General features: G+C 36.9%; 1 protein-coding gene across 1 annotated transcript in view; it reads left to right on the top strand.

The window, feature by feature from the left end:
• Positions 1–23,975, top strand: part of nrxn2a (neurexin 2a) — a 431,583-nt gene that overhangs the window by 19,460 nt on the left and 388,148 nt on the right. The window contains exon 2 of the mRNA XM_067375006.1: positions 4,906–4,926. Within this exon, the coding sequence (XP_067231107.1) occupies positions 4,906–4,926 (21 nt within the window). The remainder of the gene's footprint in view (positions 1–4,905; positions 4,927–23,975) is intronic.

Raw genomic sequence — 23,975 nt, 5'->3', positions numbered from 1 at the left:
CTCTTTAATTGGCCATAGGGTTAGGTCTCGGTTTTCAATGGCCATGTGGAAGCCGCCATGTGTTCTCATTAGTGTTTTAGAGCGAATATTGTTGCCCTCCACCTTTTAAGAGCTGCAAACAGCTCCTCTCACAGCTACTTTTTCCTCATTATCACAGTGGCAACTGTGATCTGACTCACCCTCCATGACCAGACCATCCAGCTCCGCACAAGCTCCACCTTGCAAGCCTTTGACGTCCTCCCCTGACTCCTATTATTTCACAGTAAAGGCTTTTCCGTGCCTTGCTTGGCCCTGCGCTTGCCCGAGTCTGTCCTGTGGTCTAAAGTATGTCATTAAGGTAGCACCTGACCTTTTGGCTTCTTGGGAAAACTTGCTGTGGAAGCAGGATCAGTGTCATCATATTCAAATTGTGGTATTAATGAGTCCCAAATTACTTTCTGTCTATACCCAGATTCATTTATAGGAATAATTAGGCTATTTGATTTATTCAATGAACAAGTAATAGTATTATACATATTATGTAAGTAGATAATATTTGGCTTTATGTACATTTATTAAAATGTGTGCCTTGGAGGATAAGCTTGGTTTCTCCTAAGTGTTTTCTCTTTCTTCTCTTAAACATTTTGAAGGTTTTTTCTTGCCACAACCAGTCAGTGAGGGTAGTAAAGTCTGCCTGAAACTGAAGTTGCGATAGAATTCCCTATTGTGTGATGTACTGTATACACAAGTGAAAAAACTTTTGAAATGAGAAATAAATGTTGGGCAGAATTGATTTCATTTTTGGGAAGACATTGGATTGTAGTAAGTTGGGCGTTGTTAACTAAATGGAGTCAGATCTGAATGCCAGTTTGCAATCAGTTGTGGAGGATATATAGCCTTATCTCTGCTGAGACGTATGTCATGAAGAGAACAGATGCCATTTTGAATGCAACAGGAATGCAACATTTCTTGGAGAACGCAAAACTTTTGCGAGAGTATGCAAAAGCATTGGCATATTTTTTCCATCTCCATGTCATTTTACGGGCTCCGTAGATTAGAAATGACACAGTAAATATGCTCTTTTCACATGATCTTTTTTTCCTTTATCTTCACACATCAAAAGTCTAATAAAAAGATCTTATACATACACTGTTCTAGGCTATATAGTATGCATGAAATCCAAAAATGCTACATCTGCCATATTCGCTTTGTCATGTGAGCTTCTTTGTACTAAGTCATCCCAGTACTTTTCGCCTACTGTATAGTAGGGAATTAGGCATATTTGAATGCAGAGCTGGTTAGAAGTTTCTAGACCGTTTTAATATGACCTTCATATAACAAAAAGAAAAAAGTTGAAATCTGTCAGGTTTAATAAAAGTCAACCCCCTGGGAAATAAAAGTTCCTGAAGTCGAAGAAACTCCCATTTATAGATTTAATTTTTGTATCTTAGAAAACAACACAAGCAACATGCATCCCAGCTCCCATGAATCTAATCATCTAGACATCTACTATAAACAGTCATCTGCAGTAATGACAATAAGATTTGGGTGTATGACTTGATTTATGACTCAAACAAGTGGTGTGTGAATTTTTATCATGTTTTAGTCGGATTGAAATCTACAGTAGACTCCTAAGGATGCAATTATGAGCTTTTTAAAGTTTCTTCCAACAACATTTGTAAGTACTTACTGCGTACTCAAGCAGTGGTATTTCACTTCACATGCCACCAAAGGTATCATATATGCTTTTGAGTAATACTCTTTAACCACTTTAAAATGACATTCATCCTCTAAATTCCTTGATTTACTTTTCTGAATGCTTGTTATCTTACTGATGCATATTATTTTTCTTGGATGCGCATGATGTTTTGCTCCTACACCTGAATATTCATAAAGTGTAGGATTACAAGAAGGCCTTCGATACTTTTATTAAATTTATATTTATAGTAATGTGCATTTAGCCTGTTTGCCATGTAACATTTCATTTAATTGATTCATAATAGTAGGATTTGACATTCAAACAAGATACTTAAATATGAGCCATAACCTAAAACCTCATCTAACTTGATATTTTGATAGACTCCCCTAGCAATTACAGGTACATACAGTATCTCACAGAAGTGAGTACACCCCTCACCATTTTGTAAATATTTTATTATATCTTTTCTGTGACAACACTGAAGAAATGACACTTTGCTACAATGTAAAGTAGTGAGTGTACAGCTTGTATAACAGTGTAAATTTGCTGTCCCCTCAAAATAACTCAACACACAGCCATTCATTTCTAAACCGCTGGCCACAAAAGTGAGTACACCCCTAAGTGAAAATGTCCAAATTGTGCCCAAAGTGTCAATATTTTGTGTGGCCACCATGATTTTCCAGCACTGCCTTGACCCTCTTTGGCATGGAGTTCACCAGAGCGTCACAGGTTGCCACTGGAGTCCTCTTCCACTCCTCCATGACGGCATCACGGAGCTGTTGGATGAAACCTTTCGCTCCTCCACCTTCCGTTTGAGGATGCCCCACAAATGCTCAATAGGGTTTAGGTCTGGAGACATGCTTGGCCAGTCCATCACCTTTACCCGCAGATTCTTTAGCAAGGCAGTGGTCATCTTGGAGGTGTGTTTGTGGTCGTTATCATGTTGAAATACTGCCCTGCGGCCCAGTCTCTGAAGGGAGGGGATCATGCTCTGCTCATTCATGGTTCCCTCAATGAACTGTAGTTTCCCAGTGCCGACAGCACTCAAACCACCATGCTTGACTGTAGGCAAGACACACTTGTCTTTGTACTCCTTACCCAGTTGCCGCCACACACGCTTGACACCATCTGAACCAAATAAGTTTATCTTGGTTTCATCAGACCACAGGACATGGTTCCAGTAATCCATGTCCTTTTCTGCTTGTCTTCAGCAAACTGTTTGCAGGCTTTCTTGTGCATTATCTTTAAAGAGGCTTCCTTCATGCAGACCAATCCGATGCAGTGTGCGGCGTATGTTCTGAGCACTGACAGGCTGACCCCCCACCCCTTCAACCTCTGCAGCAATGCTGGCAGCACTCATACGTCTATTTCCCAAGCACAACCTCTGGATATGACGCTGAGCATGTGCACTCAACTTCTTTAGTCAAGCATGGCGAGGCCTGTTCTGAATGGAACCTGTCCTGTTAAACCGCTGTATGGTCTTGGCCACTGTGCTGCAGCTCAGTTTCAGGGACTTGGCAATCTTCTTATAGCCTACGCCATCTTTATGTAGAGCAACAATTCTTATTTTCAGATCCTCATAGTTCTTTGCCATGAGGTGCCATGTTGAACTTCCAGTGACCAGTATGAGAGAGTGAGAGCGATAATACCAAATTCCAGAATCAACTCATAAGAGTGTGCACACAAGTTTTATTTAACTAAATCACAAACACATAAATAAACTAACAAACACAAACATACCATTCGAACCATATCATAACAGGGGAATGAAACAATGGAAAGGGTAAATTAACAATTGCTGGACAAACCATCAGTTTCAATACTATAAAGCACCTTTGTTAAAAGGGGTTCACAATCTTAATACTAAATTGCCTTTTAGTGTTCAAACAATATTTGCAAATTCCTTAGCTGTCCGGATCTGCAGGCACAGGAGAAATCCTTGATGGTTTGGTCCGCTGGCATGGAAGTTGTAATCAATATCTTCTGCGTTGAATGAAGAAAATGAAGACAAACTTTGCACTGTTAATTTGACTCTTTTGTGGTCGCTGCAGTTGTGCATGACTTGAAGTGAAATGGAGGGCTAACAGCCTGGCTCGGGCTGGGTGGCCCTCACGTTGTATCAACAGGAACAAAGAGAAGAACCAGAAGCCCCAATTCAGATCTGCTCAGAGCTATTTAACTTCTCCAGACAGTCAACAGTCTTCAAATCTTGGCTTGACCAATGAGAAAGATGCAATTCTCTGGGATTTCCTTTGTTTGAAAGTGAAGTAACTTGCATGGGGGAGTTCACTAGAAAGTTTGTCCATTTATATTCTGATAAATATAACAAACATACAATGCATTCTATGCTATTGTGATGTCCACCAAAATGTGAGTCATTAAACATGGAGTAATTTGATATTAAACATCACCTAGATGAAATACATTATCTAGTAGTACTTTCAGGCATGCATAACACTATACAACATACAAAAGAACAATATACAAACAGTAATGATACACAAGATGTACTGGGGAAATGCATGTTCATTCATTTAGAAGAAGTTGTCAATGAATTAGTGGCAAAGATTCCATTTTTATAAACCAAATGATTCTGGTGACCTGTGTTTTCCTGATAAAACTTTGAAGTGGATGTGAAGAGCAAATGGTGATGGCGCTCAGTGGGGAAGCCAGACATTACAGTGCCTGGCATGGGTGAAGGGTTGGAAGATGTTGAGCAATTGTGTGTTTGATCTATTCAGATGCTACATAAGAGAGTTAGTTACTTTGCTTCATGACGACGTGGTCCTTTGCAGGTGTCTGAATGATGTCATATCCTGTCATCCTTTATATTGGCCCAAAGGCCAATACAGCCATACTGAATGACATCAATGAAATTCATTTTTCCAGACATTCTTTCACATAACAAAGCGGCTGCATTGGCCTTTGGATGGTTAAACCGAATGACCTTTTAACACTTCAAAATCTTTAAAATACTTTTATATGTAGCAAAATATAATTAAAACCTTTTGGATTCAATAAAAAAGTTCTAGTTGTACTACCTTACATACTTTGGATGTCATATCTTTGTTTTTTATTATTATTATTAATGCCTTTGGACAAGAAAAAAAAAAAAGACCCATATAATATCTTCAGCAATGACATTATGCATTATTATAATCATCAGCCTGAATGACAAATGTTGATTTATTATTCTCTCTTTTTCTTTCCCATCATTCCTGCTGCAGCTCTCCAGCAAGTTCTGGGAGGTAAGACCAATGTTTCATCTTTTCGTATCTGATAAGCTAGAGCTGATAGTGATGGTGGTGTCGTCCTTCCTTGCATTGTCAGTTTGTACTGCAGTTCTGCTGACTGACACGAGTGGACCAAAATCACTCAATTGCACGAGACAAAGGCCAGATTCGAAATGTAATTGAGCGAAACGTGCCGTTTTGCGTGCTGCACCGGCTATAGGCGAGTAAGCGCTAGACGGTAGAGTGTTTATGTTGTGGAGGATTTTATAATGATTGGTCTCCCGTTTTGCAGGGCCAGAGGCTCGGGGCTCCAACCCTGCAGCTTTTAAATGATCTCTGAATTAGATCTGCTGAATTAGACCGAGTAAGTGCAACTCAGGCTAGGATTAAGGCAGCTGGCAGTGGTCATGCAAAACCACTCTGCCATATACAGCTCATGGGGAAGATAAATTGAACCGCAGTTAGGGCGAGAGTAGCGTAGAGATGAATCCTGCAAGGCTTGACTTCACAACTCACAAGTTTGAATGCTGGAGAAGATCCCAAGTATATATTATTTTTCCAACACCACCTCTGTGAATGATAAAACTTAAACGCTACGGGTTGTGATGTCCGTCCTTTTGTTTTAGCTCCAAGGAACTCTATATTTTATGTGGATGGATGGGTTACGTCTGAGGCCTGCAGAAATTCATCAACTTGATCTTGATTTCCAAAAGCTAGTGATGAAAAATGTCTCCCTGATCGAAGAGATCCATGATGCCTTGGTTATTTAAAATGTATTATATTGTGCCTCAGAGCTGATGTGATGTCTGGACTTGAAAATGATGATGTACTGCATTATTCAGCAGATGTTAAAACACTGTTAACAGATACACACAAAAACTCTTTATTTTTTTATTTATTTTATTTATTTTTTTGTGAGCAGATTGGAAATTAAAACGGCAAGAAGGAAATGGCAAAAAATGCCTGTTTAATAGTGGTGCAAGTCTGAGGTCTTGCAAAAAGGAGAAGTCTATTGTGAAAAGGTCTGCTCTATTTAAAATGTACACTCACTGATGTTATTGAAGGACTGTGATCATTGCCAGTGTCTGTATTGTATTCATTCTCAACAGAAGAAGGTTATCTTAAAGGCCACACTGACACTAGTGGATGACAGAGGCCTTCTTTTACAGCATGAGCTTTTAGCCTAGACTTTTAATCATCCTCCGTTTCTCTTGTGAAGAGCTCAAGTGCTAGGACTACGCAGACATCAAATGGCAAGAATTGGACGGGGATGTGCCATATAAAGCAAGTGCTTGTGTCTTTATTGGATTAAAGCTTTCACACAGTGTCAGCACTTTGTTTCCAGTGCAGAACGCATGAAAACAAAAATGACACTCATTCAAGCAAACTCGCAACCATGCTTTTTTCATCACCTTCTCTGGAATGTGGTGTGACATCTAAACAGCTTGATTTAGGTGTCTCATCAGTTTGTGTATGTACAGCATTAAAATTCTGTCACATGGAGATTCTGTTCATGTCTGGGTGGTCACAGGAAGAAGGAGATTTTGTAGCAGAAAGCAGGCATGCGAAAATGTGTTTTTGTGTAAGGTCAGATGCCTCAGCCATGTCACTGAAATTATCAGCTTAGATCTGTACAGATTTCTGTGATGGTTCGTGTTGGTTTGGCACTAGTCTAGTTGGAGGACCACAGTAAAGTGGTTTGGTTGAAAACAAAACTGGCTGGTGTTAAGATGGTTAGGAAGCATTCAAAGTTGGGTAATATGCAGCACTTAAAACATTTCAGCAGGGATTTCTGTTCAAATCATCATTATATTTTACTCATTCATGTTTATTTATAATTAAACCTCAAATTTAAATAGATATGATTAGAAATTCATACATTTAAAGGGGCTCTATGTAAGATTTTTACTTTAATAAAGAATAAAAATACCCCGATATGTTTGCAGATATTTAGGAAACATGCTAAGTTCACCTACTTGTTTCTCAGAAAAACAATGCTACAGCCAGATATTCTACTTTGAAAATGTGCATTCCGGGTGGAATGTCTGTTTGTGTTTTGGTCTGTGAAAAACTGTGCGCTGCCAGTTTATCCAATAGTATTTCGACATCACAGGGTGCCAGTTAGCGGAAAACACTAGGTATTGCAACCATGGAAACCAACAAACAAACTGGGTCAGAGAATCTCAGATTCTACTTGACCTAAAAAGCCTCTGAATCCATCTAAATATCTCTATGAACAACAGCATATTAAAACAGATAAATCAACTCATCAGCTTACAGTGTTTGTCTCCTCAGCTTTCATTTGTCTTTGAACGAAGGGCCGGGCCAAACAATGAACAATTTGAATTTGGACTGCAGTACCTATTTTGAACACTGGGTGTCATTCCTACATAGAGCCCCTTTAATGCATTTAAAAAAAAGATGGATTAAATAGGATATCTTAAACTTGACAATAAAGACATTTATAATGTTACACAATTTCTATTTCAAATAAATTGTTATTATATATATAAAATTGTCTTGAGCACCAAATCAGCATATTCAGAGACTTCTAAGAATAAATTACATTATAAAATATATTAAAAGAGAAAACAAATTTAATTGTAATAATATTTCACAGTATTACAGTTTTTACTGTATTTTGATCAAATAAATGCATCAGTGCCTTGATAAGTAGGGGTGTAACGGTACACAAAACTGACGGTTCGGTACGTACCTCGATTTTGAAGTCATGATTCAGGACAGCAGGGGGAGAAAAACAACAAAATTGCTTTTTTATAATTAAACAGTAGTTTACTGAACAAACTGTGTCTCTGCCGTTAAATGAACTCAGTTTAAGGATAAAAAAAAAAAAAAAAAACTCAGCTAATGCTGTAAACCAGTGGTCGGCAATAGGCGGCCCGCGCCTGCAGCCAGATTATTTTGATAGCGGCTGGCTCTGAAATAGATCTTCATCTCGTGGTGACGTCTAATTATTATCACCGTGTCTACACCAGATGTGACTTTTTATTGCATTGTGCCACGCTGCGCAGCAACAGCTAAAAGCGGTCTACTCTGAACTCGACAAACCGACCGTTGCAAAGCACTTGGACTAAACAGAACGGGGAATGCGTTTACTGTCGGAATGTGTTGTCACGTGACTTGTAGACAAAATCACTGATTAAAAGGGGTTCTATGGCATTATTATACTGTCAAATGTCAAGAGCGCATTATTGTGACGCAAGAGCACATCAATGTAATGCGCGAGCGCAAATCTCTCCGCTCGCACGTGGATTTCCTTTGCTCTCGCACAAAACTGGACGCGCGCTCTCAAATATACAGTGCTCTCTTATGAACTGCCTCTCCTCTCGCTCAGATATTGCGTGTGTGTGCTCAAACTGTGTCCTGTGCGCTTGCGAATCTTAAAATTAATTTGCTTCTGGTTTAAACGCTGTCAAAAGTTTAAACGCTGACGAAACATGTCATTCATTTCAAACGATATTGTAATGAATTCATTTAAATTAATATTTTTTAATAGGCTAATTTATAACATTTTACACATTTCTAAATAGACTGATTTATAACATTGAATCAGTTGTTTAAACATTAATTAATGTTTAATGTTTTGGTACATGATATTGTATAACATGATGGTTTTTGATTAAATCGTTCAGTGGAGTATGTCCTGTAATGGGATGCAGTTAGACAAACAAGCTTATTAATATAGAAATCATCCAAGCGCCCTATTCCGAGCCATTTCTAAGATATGGCCTACATTTTGATTAATGTTATTAAATATTATTAAATTGTAAAGAAATTAAATATCCATCTTTGTCGAAAGAATTCCAGGTGCAGTTCACTCTCAGCCAATAAGATTCCACCTTGCATTTTCATGAATCAGTCGTCTCTTCTGATTGGTTGATAACTTTTGATAGCGTTTAATCCAGAAGCAAATTAATTTCTAGTGCAAGAGCATGGAGAGATTCGCGAGCGCACAGGGCACAGTTTGAGCGCACACACACAATATCTGAGCGAGAGGAGAGGCAGTTCATAAGAGACCACTGTATATTTGAGAGCATGCGTCCAGTTTTGTGCGAGAGCAAAGGAAATCCGCGCGCGAGCGGAGAGATTTGTGCTCGCTCATTACATTGATGTGCTCTCGCGTCACAATAATGTGCTCTCGACATTTGACAGTATAATAACGCCATAGGGTTCTACTATCTTTTGACGTGTCGCACCACTCACATCCGGTGTAGACACCGTGTTATATTCTTTGAAAACGGCGACAACTTTGTTGCAGGTAAGACACATGACTTTGCATTCACAAAACTAGGAAAGAACACATAGTTGTCTTTCGATTCTTCTTTGTATGCCCTATTTTCGCTGTCAACTTTCCTCTTTAGACTCTTTAATAGTGCCGTTTTCTCTCACCAGCTACCTTAAATGTTAACATCACTCTGCACATGATGTAATGTAATATAGCATACCTCGATCACAATAAAAAAAAAATAAAAAAAATGTGTGAGGATGCCAAGGTATAATTCTGAGTGTAAAATTAGGCTGTGTCAAATAATTATTACAATAAGTTAGACTCCATTGTGTAACAAGCAAATTAAAATGAGATATATTTATTATTCAGAATATGGAAAGAGGAAATAAAACATAGCTCATTAAGAGCATGACTCAGACATGCCATTAATGAGCTTATTCAAGTCCTCTTCTATTTTTTGAGTTATTTTTATCCATTCCAGATCTCCCACATGTGTGTTTTAGCAAGGCGGTCTGTGTTTCAAGTTGGTGAATGACACTTACCAGGTCACTACTCCGCTTTATTAATTTATCCAGTGTAAAACCCGGACACCGCACACAAATGTGGATTTTTGTTAATGACTGTCCTACTACAGGATTTAACACAATAATAGCTCAATAGAAGTTAAGACACTGTAACAGTCTGTCAATTCTAGGCAATTCTAGTTGCATTTTTCATCAATTATTTTAAATTATCCTTTAACTATGTTCTGGCCCACCATCTAGTGGCGGAAGTCTTTTTTTGGCCCGATGCCAAACTTAATTGTCGATCCCTTCTGTAAAATATATAGGGAGCCCTTACTTACACATTACTAGGGATGTCCCGATCCGATCACGTGATCGGAAATCGGGCCCGATCATGTGGTTTCAGACTCGATCGGAATCGGACATTACCTCCCGATCAGGACTCGGATATATATGTATTAGGTTCTCCACTGGCACTGACGGACCGCACTTGCACTGCGGTCCATCTCGAATGACGACGCATCTATTGGTTAATATGGTTTGTTTAAAATAGCAACGGGGAAAACAGACAGAGTTCAGATAATGTATGTTTAAGTCGATGGATGCACAAAACGTTACAACAACGATAATCAGAATGCGTGGACAAAACAGTCACTCTTTGTAAACTGTTAACTGCGAGTGCCGTCTGCTGTAATGTCCAGTCACCCGGGTGTTGATAGCGCGCGAGCGCAGGTGAGACCTGAACAGCACACGTTGCTGTCTGTGTTTAACAGACAAAACTCATTTAAGCCTTGCTGATTTAAACCTTAAAGAACAAGACGCGAAAGAGAACTCGCGCGCGCTGTGAGAAGATTTGTGTGCGCTCATCCGAAGCGCGCACACGCTTATTCCAGTCAGCGCGCAAATACTGAGTTCTCTTTCAAGTCTTGCGCTTCAGCGGACAAATTCATACAAAAATTATATCAACATGCCCGTCCTAGTGAGTATCCTAGCAAACATAGTCGGTTATGTCTTAAGTGAACGTATATTAGTCGAGAAAGACAGCGCATGTGGAACAGTATATGTACTGGATCGTGCATGTCTTAAAGGGAAAACAACTATTCCTGCTGCCTGTATTTAATGTTAAATCAAACAACAAATAACAAAGAAATCACTCACTGCTCTTGACTGAATAGTTTTTGTAACTTCAATAATGATTAATCTTTATTTATTTTATACAGTAAAGATAATATGCAGTGATATTTTATATTTGATTACTATTTGAAAACTGTTAGATACCTGAAAAACCCGAAAAGCACTGTTCCTGGATCTGTTTTTTCGCTCTTCTTTATTCTTTTTTATGTAGGCTATTAAGTATCGGATCGGGACTCGGTATCGGCAGATACTCAAAATCAAATGACTCGGACTCGGACTCGAGGGCAAAAAAAACGTGATCGGGACATCCCTACACATTACTATTATATTATACGTTAACAACAGAGCCCAAACTATTAGCCTAAATTTAGTTGCTATTTATTTTTAGATACAATAATCAACTCTCAAATTACAAATTGTATGCAAATGTAAACTGCACATAAGGCAGTTTTTGCATTAACTTTTAAATCTAATTATAAACTTATGTTTTTTACTTCAATTCTATGCTGAAATATTTAATCATTTACACAGTGATCATTTTCATGACAGATTTGTTTAAACACATTAAATAATCATCAAGACATAAATAAACAAGTAAAATATAGGTCATAAAAGTTCTAGATGTAGTAGTTTTTGTTGTGGGGTGTGCTTATTTTTGCATCACCCTAATTTGAGTAAAACTGAAAAATGTGTAATCGAAGTTATATTATAAACCTTTACTTCAAGTTAAACAGATGTTATATTAAACTTAGTCGTGTCAACAGTTTGGAAATTGTTTTTGCGTTCATTGAGATATTGTTTAAAATGTTACTTTTCAAAGGGGGTGTACTCATTTACGCTGAGCACTGTACCTTCAGATGTTCATTCAACTAGTATTAAAGAGGAAGAGATGATCGCGTTTACTTAGGGGTGTGCGATATAACGATTTTTGATCGTGGACGATTAAAATGTCTCCATGATCTGCTTCTGAAGAAATATCGTAGTATCGTGCTAAAGTGCTTTCTATCAGTTGCGATTCCAGCGCCTCCGTCTCAGCATACTGTTCAACGTGACATACATTCACATCACATTTTAACGCAGCGGTAGAGTAATATTCGCGGGACACTTCAATACACAAAGTTCATTATTTCATGTGCCTTGCCTTGCCGGTTAAACTTTCCTTTCGCGTGCTGTTGTGACAAGCGTTTTTCAGAGCGCGTTCACCCGAAGTAAGCCTGTCAAACAGCGCCTGATTAGCTACTAAGTTATCTTTAGAGTCCGATTGCTCTAATACTGTCAAATACACACAAAGTTTACATAAACACAGTTGGTTATGTCTAAAGTGAAAGTAAACATTTGAGAGAAAATTGGATGCGTGGCGGTATATTAGATATACGTGCAGGTCTTTAAAGTGACAGAGCAGCCTAATATTAACCATGCTGCCGCTTGTCCTTAAAGGGATAGTTCACCCAAAAAGGAAAGTTCTGTCACTGTAATGTTGTTTCAAAACCATTCATTTCTTTCTTGTGCAGAAGACAAAATAAAATATTTTGGAGAATGTGGGTTAACCAAACAGTTGCTGGTCTCTATTGACTTCCGTGGTAGGAAAAACAGTCACTGTGGACCAGCAACTGTCTGGTTACATTCTTCAAAATAACTTTTATTTTCAACAGAAGAAAGAAACTCATTAGGGTTCAAAACAACTTGAGTAAATGATGGCAGATTTTGGGGTGGTAACTATCTAACTAATAAGAATCAATGTATAATTTATACAGTGAAGTCGAGTGTTAACAAATAATAACAAATAACTGATAAAAAACAATGACAAAGATTTTTATCTTTGCCACTTTGGCCTAAATATCTTTAATTTTATTTTATATTTTGTTATTTTGTGAGGCTTCGTTTTTAAAATAGGGAAATTAGTTTGGCTGTAATGCTCAGTCACTTGCAAAATAGTAAAAACAACATGAAGAATCGTGATAAAAATCGTGATATGATATTTTTGCCATATCGCCCACCCCTACGTTTACTCCATGCTCCATGTTGCCGCTTGAAATGAGGCGCCTGTACAGTGATCTGTCACGCTACATTAAAGACCATCATAAAAATCTGAATTTCATGATAAAATGGACAGAATTTGAAAGACGACACATTATTTCTTATCAAAAGTAACAAAATGTGGAGGTTATTGTGGTTAATGGTAGTTAGGCTACAACGCTGTATATTTGTTGGGCCAGAGCTGGGCGGGGCACATTCGGTACACCATGAGAGTATCGCGGTAGGTACCGTGGGTGAGGTATCGTGGATTTTCTGTTTGGTTTGAATATTGTTACACCCCTATTAATGAGCATAAGAAAAAAAATGTGCATGTATATACATTTCAAGTTTAAATGAATTTGTCAATGTATTATGAATGAACATGAATTAATTATGAAAAATAGCACTTATTAATAGCAATTTACCTTTTCGGAAAGGGTTACCAACTAAATATCACATTAAATATCAGTGCGCTTTGTACAGTCACAGAAAGGCAGTTTAGTTAAAACATCTATTTTAGCTTTTATACATGAACAAGACTTAAAACCACCTAATTGGATGACAAAATTTCAGTGCACAAGCTGTTTTCATCCAGTCAATGTTATTGACCTCGTAAGTATGCAACATATTTCCAAATAAGAGTGTTAATATACAAATAACTGTTTACAAATGTACAGTGTGAAATTTTGAAACATGACTACCCAGGATTAATTACTAGCCCAGGGTAAAGTATGAGCAGTGAGAAGCAGATAGATAACCCAGAATTATGTTCAGCTAGGGTTTAAAAAATATCTCTTGATCCCTGCAGGACGCTGTGTTTTATTCACATTTACACTTGTTACTTTGTGTTGAGATCATATTTGACGGTGTGCATGTAGACAGCATGTTTTGGGATATTGAGATGCCTCAGTTAGCTGTCTGTGCTCTCATGCATACCATGAGCTTCAGGATGTTTACAGCCTTATCATACCTCTGCTTCCATCCTTGGAGGAAAAGCTCTTATGTCATTGCTGCACAGTTTTGAGAGCCGGAGCGTAATCCAGAGCTTGGCTCTTCTGTATCCAACTTTTGCTCCAGTTAGGCAACGTAGAGCAGGCTTGACCGCAGTGACCGTGACCGTCAGCGCCCCGTGAGAGGCATGTGAGGACGTCAGAAGAGAGGATACAGCTGGCTCTGCCATGCCCAATCCTCCCAGTGCCTTAGTGACCTTGACATAATCCTCCATCTGAAGGAAAACCTCCAGGAGTTTTCAGACTAATCCCTCACTGCATATTCAGGAGTTTTTTATTCAGTGCTATGCAGGAGCTAATCAGAGATCAGGATTTGATATGCAGTAGATAGAGAATCTGTTATGGCTCAGAGTTTTATATGCTGAGCATCTGCAAAGCATCTTGCCACCAGTAGCTTATGGGACTCTGACAGTCGCTTGCTTCATGAGAAATCTTATTATTCACTGATGAAGGTAGCAATGTTATTTTTCTCTTTTTATAATGTTTATAGGGGTGCAGCGAATCATAGTTATTATATGATCTTTACGGATCCCGTTCCACGGTTCGGCACACGTGGTAAATTGCTAATTTTAAAGTCGGCATGAAACGGAAGTTGCGATACGGAAGTCTTTTCTTCTCTATTATGACGTATAACTGAGTGAAGCTGCTTCTCAAACAAGAAAAAAATATAGGGCAGGACTTTTGTCCATCAGGAACTGATTGGATCATTGTCTGCTGCAGTCGGTTATGTCTTAAGTAAACGTAAACAGTTGAGAAAGAAAATCCATGCATATCAGTATATTGGATCCGTGCGCTAGGTCTTAAAGTGACAGCAGCCTAATATAATGGTTGCCGTCTGTCATGTAATGTTAAAGGTGCAATATGTAAGAGTTTTGCAGTAAAATATCTAAAAACCATTAGGCCAGTGTTATATTTTTTGTTCACTTGAGTACTCACAATATCCCAAATGTTTCCAACTATTTGTAAATCTTGAAAATTGCAATTTTAACCAAGGCTCTGGGACGTGTGAGGAGTCACCTGTCAATTGTGTCATATCTGCGTTACCCTCGTTTTCTGGTTTTATTTTGTAGAAACAATGGAAACACATAAGACGCTTTAATATATTACATTTTTTAATAGACAATGGAACAACTGCTTTGATATATTTATAGACAGAAATCTAACTCATGATATATAGCTCAACATTTTTATTCTTATTGTTTTTTTTTTTTTTTTTTTTTTTGTTTTTTTTCTGTGAGTACCATGCTTTACCATGCCTCAGAGAAAAAACACTATTTTGTCAAGTAGCTAACATGGCATAATCAGATGCAGCTTTATTTTTAATAACGGTAATACAGCATTTTCTCTATCATACAATACGTTTTAAAATTATTTCCATGCCATTTATCAACACAAGCCATCCAGCATTTAATATGATATTCTAAAATCGATCTAGCTTACTGCTGTGTGCAACAGTGTCTAACAGCAGCCGCTGAGCGAATGCACAAAGTAACGTTAATCATTTTCAACACTCTCAAATGCATCTAATATGATAAACAGAGCTGTGTTACCTCATACCCCATGACTGGAAAAGCAGAAGCGGCACCGGCGACTTTGTCATAATAAAAGTTCCGCTGCTCGTGAGGCGTGTGTTGTGCAATCGCTCCAGCGGCCTCATTCAGCTCCCACAACACTTGGTCTTGCTCTGCTTCATACTACAGTAACGTTAATAAACGCATCCATGAACATGATTTCTTTCTGAGTCCTATCTTGATTATTTTCCACCGGCTGTGAGGTGAAGACCACATGTCCCAAGATTCCACGCTCAAACTTGCCGTCACCAAGCTACACCTTTGATTTGAATAGGCCTCTAGCAATCTCTAGTGGACAGAAACAATTTTACATGTTGCACCTTTTAATCGAAAACAAAACAAAAAGAAAATCACTCTTGACTGAAATACTTTTGAAACTTTAAGGGTTTTTTTAAATTTTATTTCTGTACCTGAATACCAGACCTACCAGCAAAACATAAAACACTTTATTTAATTTGTATCTTTCCGTTGTATTTATTTGTACTATTGCTAATTTGTTTCTGTTCTAATTTTATTTTTGACTGTTTACTTGCCTTTAATAATGTTTGAAATTTATAGTAGCTAGAATAGTTGTTTTTGCTAAGGTATCGAAATTGAGAATTGTGAAATGTCATTTGATATCTAAAGGTTTGGTGTCATAACCTAATTTATTAGAATACAATGTTACATGGGGTCAAAAACAATAAGGATAATAACTGTTTTATTTATTTATTTATTTATTTATTTTTGTGGTGGGGCCATTGAAAATGGTGGCAGGATAAGTAAAAATCCTTGGCCACACTAGGAATTATTATTATTATTTTATAATTTTTTGGCTGATCTGAAAAATGGGCCATTCTGTGATTTTTAAAAGCTGCAAAATGACCAGAACCATGAGTTTAGTGATCTGTTGCACCCCTATGCTCTACCACATGGCAAGCTATGCTTTTTGCTACATAAAATAAAAAAGTCCAGCACACAACCTCTTAAAACCTAAAGGTTTTTTTTTTATAGTTTCTATGATAAACTTTAAACATCCATGGAAGCTTTTCAATGAAAAAAAGATTATTAATAGTGAAAACGGGTTCTTTATTATTAAAATGTTTTTTACCCTAACCCCTGGTTTCACAGAAAAGGCTTAAAGGTGCTGTAAGTAGATCTTTAACTACACTATTGGACATTGTTGATATTTGAAATCAACTCAAACAAACCCACCCCCTCTCTTCATTGCTCCGCCTCCAAAACTCACACTCCAATCCTAACCACCCTACTCCGAGTCAGTCTCGAACCCCGGCCCGTCCGCTTCTGGCATGCAAGGCGACTGCATTAACAATGATGCTAAGCACCGCATTCTCTAGTGCAGTAGTTTAACTGCAAAACTCTCACTATCTGACCACTGTTACACACGCAATGTGAGTGGATGTCTATTACAGCTGACTTGCAACAAAATGCTTCACGAAAAATAAAGCGCAGTTGATGAACGAACAACAAGGAAGCACAAAAAATGAACGTACAGTACACAAGAGTAAATACAAAGCGTTTGTTGTTAGTCGCCAACAGCACAGCAACTCCAGGCAATCAAAACCGTGTTACTCACATGTGAAGCGGAATCAAAGCAGCATCCGTGTCTGTTTTCAGGCTTTCCCACCGCTCTCTCCAGCGCTGGAAAGCTTTTCTAATATAAATGTGAGTCCAGTGTTTTGCCCAGGCATAAACCTTCATTCCAGTGTCATTCTTTTGAGTTTGAGTTGAGTTCTTTTTTATAGTGTCCCATCTTTCGTTGTGCAGTTTTTTTTTTCTTTTCTTATTTTCAAATATCCCTCTTGCTCGTTCTCTCTCCTCGACTGTCGTAAGCCCACAATGCTGAGTGGTTAGATGTTTGTTGTTGGTATCGGCCTGACTAACTTCCAAACAGTGTATTTGAAATACTACTGAGTCCCCCTTTAAGCCTAGTCCCAGACTAAAATACATGTTTGAGCTGTTTTAACTGAAAGAAACTTGCACTGACATATCTTAAAATATGTCCTTACTATTGTTTTGTCTCAAGATGTACACCGGTCATTTTTTTTTTTTTTTAAGGCACATTTATAAAAGCTATAAATGTCCTAATTAAACTGAGGTGTAATCCTGGCTTAATCTAAGCTCTGTCTGTGAAACCAGGCCTAAATGTTCTAATATATCTCCTCTTGAAAATCTTGAAATAATATTGTCTTGAATTAATATCTCAAAGTAATGATGTGGTCTTGAATATAATAATATTGAAATAATGACCTGAGATATTTCAAAACGAGACATCTCAAAATGATGAGATCATGTCTAATTATTTTGAGTTAGTACTATATCGTTATTCCAAAATAATTTTGAGAATACCATTTCAAAACATAATTTTAATTATTTTAAGATATCTCAATATTTTGTGATGGCTTTGGAGATATTACACTTATTTAAGGTATACTACACCTAGATACCAACTAAAAAAAATAAATAAAAAAAATAATGGAATGTCAAATTGAGTTTGTATATTGGGGTATCTTTTAAAAAATGAGATGCTATCTAATCTTGAGTTATGCATTTTATTTTTATTTTATTTTATTTTATTATTTTGATGTGGCAGAAACTGACTTTCATAGAATTCAGTAAAAAGGCAAGCATCATTTTGCCTTGTTTCCACAGCAACGTAAGGATAGGCCAAGATGTAAGGATGGAATTATGTGGAGTAAATCCCATAATTACTTTTTTTTCTGTTTGGATGAATGTTAGGAAACAGCAAAGGCCAATATTCTAAATGATATTTCTAGTTGAGTGTCTGTTGAATTTTACTTTTTTCACCAAGACATGCATATTAAATCATCCCATACATTTTGCAATATGCATTTTATGGGCCAAAACATTCCTTGTAATGGAACCACGTTAACCTAAACAAGCTGTTTTGATTGCCTTGCATGAATTATTTATTTATTTATTTTTATTTGCTCACTTTTCATTATTCCTGCATGCAATTCGATACCCACTTGCCATTTAAAAAAAATATCTCCCCTCTTCCAGAAAACAATTTATGAGGTAAACATTTTTTATGGCTATGTTATTGACCCATTTAGACAAATTGAACTCTTGAAAACCACTTTTATCCAGATTAAGCCAGACAGGTGGAGGTGAATGGCCATGATAACAGAGCAGGAACAAGAGCAGAACTGTGAGAGTGAGTGAGTGAGTGAGTGAGTGAGTGAGTGAGTGAGTGAGTGAGTGAGTGAGTGAGTGAGGCAGGCAGACAGAAAGAAGTGGAAAGGAGTGGGTTAGTTGCGCCGCCAACGTCATACTAAGGGAGACACGGGAGCCTGTTGCTATGCCAACGCAGATGGGCCACAGCATTTCAATGCAGACGTCCGCAGCAGGCCTCTCCACGTCAGACAGCACTGTGCAGGCAATGACGCCTTGCATTTGCATTCTCAGAAAATAAATGTTTACATGAAGCATAAGCTCCTTTTTAAAATACCAACACCTCAAGGCTACCGCTGCTCCGTCCGCTGTTCTGCTCACTGGGTACGCAACCGCTCTACCTGTTTCATATTAAAATGTGCATCGCTGGGAGGGAAGTGAGACTTCTCCAAGAGCCATTAATGTCCGTCTTTGTATCTCTTGGTTAAATTAGCTGAATAAATCGGTCCCTCTCACAAATTGAAGAGAGTGAGTGAAATTGACGGTTGTGGGAGAGTGACTGATTGTTGGTCGCACGTGAAATGGCTGAATGGAAAAATTATTTAATGCAACGTAGCATAGAAGTGTGAGACCGAAATCAATTCATATTTAATAATTATTTCTGACTGTGTGCTTGTTCCTTTTAGTTAAGGCTGTTGAGCAAGAAATTTGAATGTAAACACATTGTAAATGCCTCCATTTCACAGTAGAGCGGTTCCGTAAGCTTATTTTTCACTGTGCCGACCGTTGTTTAAATATTTGTTAACAAGGTGTGTGTTGCTTTTTAATTCCCGGCTGGTTGTGTGCTCCCTCGCTATCTGTTGATGCAGTTGGCTTTTTCGCTGTACTCCATTACATCCCAGTTTGTAGGTAATTTCATCTTCATTTTTCAAATTTGAGAAGTCACTGTGGCATAAACTGTTATGCGAAACAGATGTGACAGCTGAGATGTGACTAGTGACGGATGGCACTTTTATAGGCTTTTGTGACTGAAATTAGAATGAATGAGGCAGAAGAACACCATTTCAGGTGGCAGAATGAAACTGCTAAAACACGCAGGAGCAAAGTGTGGATATGGGGTCATTTATGAATAAAAGAAGTTCACTTTATGTGTCTAAAAGTGCGAGAGGCTCATAAATGATGTATGATCTTCAAAGGCGACGCCTCTTAGTTTATGGGCATTATAACATAAGGTGTCATCTCTCCAGACCAGATAACTACTGCATCCAGACACTTGAGGAACGACGTGTTTGCAGTTTTTGATGGATGAATGAAAGAATAGATTAGACAGAAAAGATGGATGGTTAGATGATTTTTGTGTGTATATATAGATAGATTTGCTTTGGCCAAAGTTTGCTTCATTGATGTTCATGTTTGAGGTTTATGAATATCATAACCTTTTAAGTTGAATTTGACTTAAAGGGATAGTTCACCCTAAAATGAAAATTTTGTCATCATTTACTCACCCTCAGGTTGTTCCAAACCTGTATACATTTTTTTTTACTTCTGAAAACAAAGGAAGATATTTTGAAGAAAGTTTGTAACCAGCCTGCTTTGGGCCACCATTGACTTCCATAGTAGGAAAAAAGTACTATGGAAGTCAATGGTGGATCAAAGCGGCTGGGTTACAAACTTTCTTTAAAATATCTTCCTTTGTATTCAATAGAACAAAGAAATTTATACAGGTTTGGAACAACCTGAGGTTGAGTAAATGATGACAGAATTTTCGTTTTTTTTAAGGTGAACCAACCCTTTAATGTTTTGAAAATGTTTGGAATAAATAGGATTGAACTGAATTCAGTTCCTTTAATATGCAATTTTAGGTACTCTGATGTTCAGATGAAGAGCTCATTATTTACTCAGAAGGTACAATTTCAATGTCTTTTTTTTTTTTTTTTTTTTTTATAAATAAACATGATTTTTGGTTAAAATGTATAATTTAAGGGACCAAGTTTATTTTAACCGCTGGTCAACATTTCAAGTTTCACCCTTTTTTAATCATCCTTTTGACTTCTCTGGCATTTAAGATTATAACCTTTTTCAATGCCTCTGTGGTGGCTCTGACAAATGACTTTTAAAATGTACAAATAGTCCATGCGCCCTCTCCATTAAAATAAAATCGTAAAAGCCGCATGAATAAAAATTGCAATTATAAAAGAATTAGCGAAATGCTGTTTAAAATGGTTTTAGATGGAGAACATCTCTTCACACCGCAGGACGTATCTGCAAAAAAGTATTTCATGCCAGCTAACCCTTTCCTGAAATTCTTCTTGAACTTTTCCATGACAACACATCTTTTTTTGAGCAGCTATAGCATGCAGTATTGCATACTGTAGGTACTAAGATATAATTTGCTATAATATGCAATAATATAATATAATATAATATAATATAATATAATATAATATTTAATAATATACAATATTATACAGTAATATAATTTAATACTTAATAATATGCAACAATTTAATATGTAATATAATATAATATTTAATAATACTTAATATAATATAAAATTATATATGCTGTTTTGTATTATATGAATAATATAGCCTACTTTGAATAGTCATATTATATATTTTATTATTTAAATGAGCAAAGGAAATATCCCAAGGCTGTTATTTGTTCTAAAACACCTGTAATGCATGGATACTAATATGATGTTATGCTATCCCAGTGTTTCCCAACCTTTTTCTTGTCATGTCACAGTTTTGATAAGTAAAAAATCCTACGGCACACTACTATGCACTAAAACAACAAAACTGCACAAATGTACACTGCTTCCAAAGACATATTAAAACTGTATATCATATTGAAAGTAGCACACAGATTTAGTGTGAAACTTGAGCTTAAGCCAGGTAGGAACACAAGAGCCACGTACACACTGTAAGTTTCAGGAGTAACAACCGCATTTAAATACGGGAGTGAATCCAATAAATTATCGTTATATGTATGTACGGAACACGACTCACTCTCGAAACGCGATGATTGACAGCTTGGAAACCATAGCAACGCTGTGTGTTTGAAGTCTGTTATTGTCATCAAATTAATATTAGAGCGACAAAATTCTTGATATTTTCAGCCATTTTAAACAAAGCAGAGTGGACGGATGCGTCGTGTTTTGTTTATGCTTTTAAAGGCTTCTTCACAGAGCGCACTCTTGCGGTGTTGCCATGTTCACTTATGTCAAGAATTTTTGAGCTTGTTGTTTAAGCTCGGCTCATAAAGCGATCGAGTTTACGGAGTTATTGCGTATTATATTACGCAATATTTTAGTCTTATTTTCAGCATAACGCATTTAGATTTATTTCAGTTTATCATGGCCTGTTCTTGTTCAGTGTTTTTCTAGAAAGATCTGGCAACACTCAGTGCTCGTGCTGCTTTCCCTGTGATTTCTTCACCGCAAATACAGAAGAGAGAAACATCTGTGATACACATTAAAAAACGTCATTAACAACTAGTTGTTTAGTTCGGTTCCGTACACACTGCATAGAATTTCTGTAAATGCGGTTGTCACTACCTGTATTTTTCGGGAGTTAATACAGTTGTAGAATGCGGTTGTCACTCCCATATTTTACTGAACTGTGTGTGTACAAAACGTGATTAAGCACTAAGAGGTGAACTGACAGACAAATTTAGCTGCAGCGTGTACGTGGCCAATATGATGTTGTTGGTGATGATAATAAAACAACACATTACATACTATCGCTGTCGGGTGAAAACCTCATATTTTTTAAATAATTAAACAGTGTCATCAGTGTTGGTATTATGACTTTATATATGTCAAACATGTGTATGTGTCATTATAATATTAAAGGGTTAGTTCACCCAAAAATGAAAATTCTGTCTTTAATTACTCACCCTCATGTCGTTCCACACCTGTAAGACCTTTGTTCATTATCGGAACACAATTTAAGATATTTTTGATGAAATCCCATGGCTCAGTGAGGCCTGCATTGAGAGCAAGTTAATTTAGACTTTCAAATGCTCAGAAAGGTACCTAAAATATATTTAAAACAGTTCACGTGACTACAATGGTTCAACCTTAATGTTATGAAGCAACTAAATTACTTTTTGTGCGCAAAAAAAAAAACTAAACAAAATAATGACTTAATTCATCAATATTTAGCATTCGTCACTGAACTAAACACTGCTTAATGAAGCTTCGAAGCTTTATGAATGTTTTGTTTTGAATCAGTGGTTCGGAGCGTGTTTCAAATGATCTCTACCTGCCAAAGTCACTTGATTTCAGTAAACGAGGCTTCGTTGCATCATAAGTATTTCGAAATTGGTTCAATGGTTCACGTGACTTTGGCAGTTTGATACGTGCTCCGAACCACTGATTTCGAAACAAAAGATAATCTGGATGAAAGCTTTGAAGCTTCATGAAGCAGTGTTTTGAAATCGCCTATCACTAGATATTGTTGAATAAAGTCGTTATTTTGTATTTTTGCGCACAAAAAGTATTCTGGTCGCTTCATAAAATTAAGGTTAAACCACTGTAGTAACATGAACTGTTTTAAATATATTTTTAGTACCTTTCTGGGCATTTGAAAGTCTAAGGTTACTTGCTCTCAATAGAGGCCTCACTGAGCCATCAGATTTCATCAAAAATATCTTAATTTGTGTTCTGAAGATGAACAAAGGTCTTACGGGTGTGGAACGACATGAGGGTGAGCAATAAATGACAGAATTTTCATTTTTGGGTGAACTAACCCTTTAACCTTTTATGAAAATCGAGCTCAGCTGGAGTTGTAAGGTTTTTAGACCAGCAAATGACATATTTTTTCTGTCACTGGAATAGTCGCATCTGAGACTGTATTGCATTGCATTCGCATTATACGTTCATCAACTTACAGTTTATTGTAGCTGACTATATGGGTGCTCATTTTTTCTTGTTGTTGAATACATTTGGACAATATGACTGATGGATCCAATAGAGTTACAAGGTTGTGTCACAAGCTCTTTTACATCCTTTTCATTGTCTAAATATTTTTAAAACCCACATACAGGCATAAAGGATGACAAATGGCATTGATTTTTAAAAATAAAATAAAACAAATATGATGAGATACGAGGTTTCCGCCTGACAGCGACAATATATTCTTAACTGTATAGAATTTATTTTATTTTATTTCTTTTTTGGCATTTGGTAATTATCCACAGCGCACTTGACACACTTGGCACAATGGTTGGGAAACACTGAATTATACTATAATATGCTATAACATAATTGTACTTTAAATGACTTTGAATAATATTTAAATATTTAACTGAGCATATTTAATATTTAAATATAATATATTTGAATATTTAAACTGGTGGTTATACATTAATATAAAATAAAATAATAATGACTTTGAATAGTCATATCATATATTTTGAATATTTAAATAAGCAAAGACAA

The sequence above is a fragment of the Chanodichthys erythropterus genome, chromosome 22 (genome assembly GCF_024489055.1).
Source record: "Chanodichthys erythropterus isolate Z2021 chromosome 22, ASM2448905v1, whole genome shotgun sequence".
Taxonomy (NCBI): Eukaryota; Metazoa; Chordata; class Actinopteri; order Cypriniformes; family Xenocyprididae; genus Chanodichthys; species Chanodichthys erythropterus.
The sequence above is the reverse complement of the archived record's forward strand: the minus strand, read 5'-3'. Positions and strand labels throughout refer to the sequence as shown.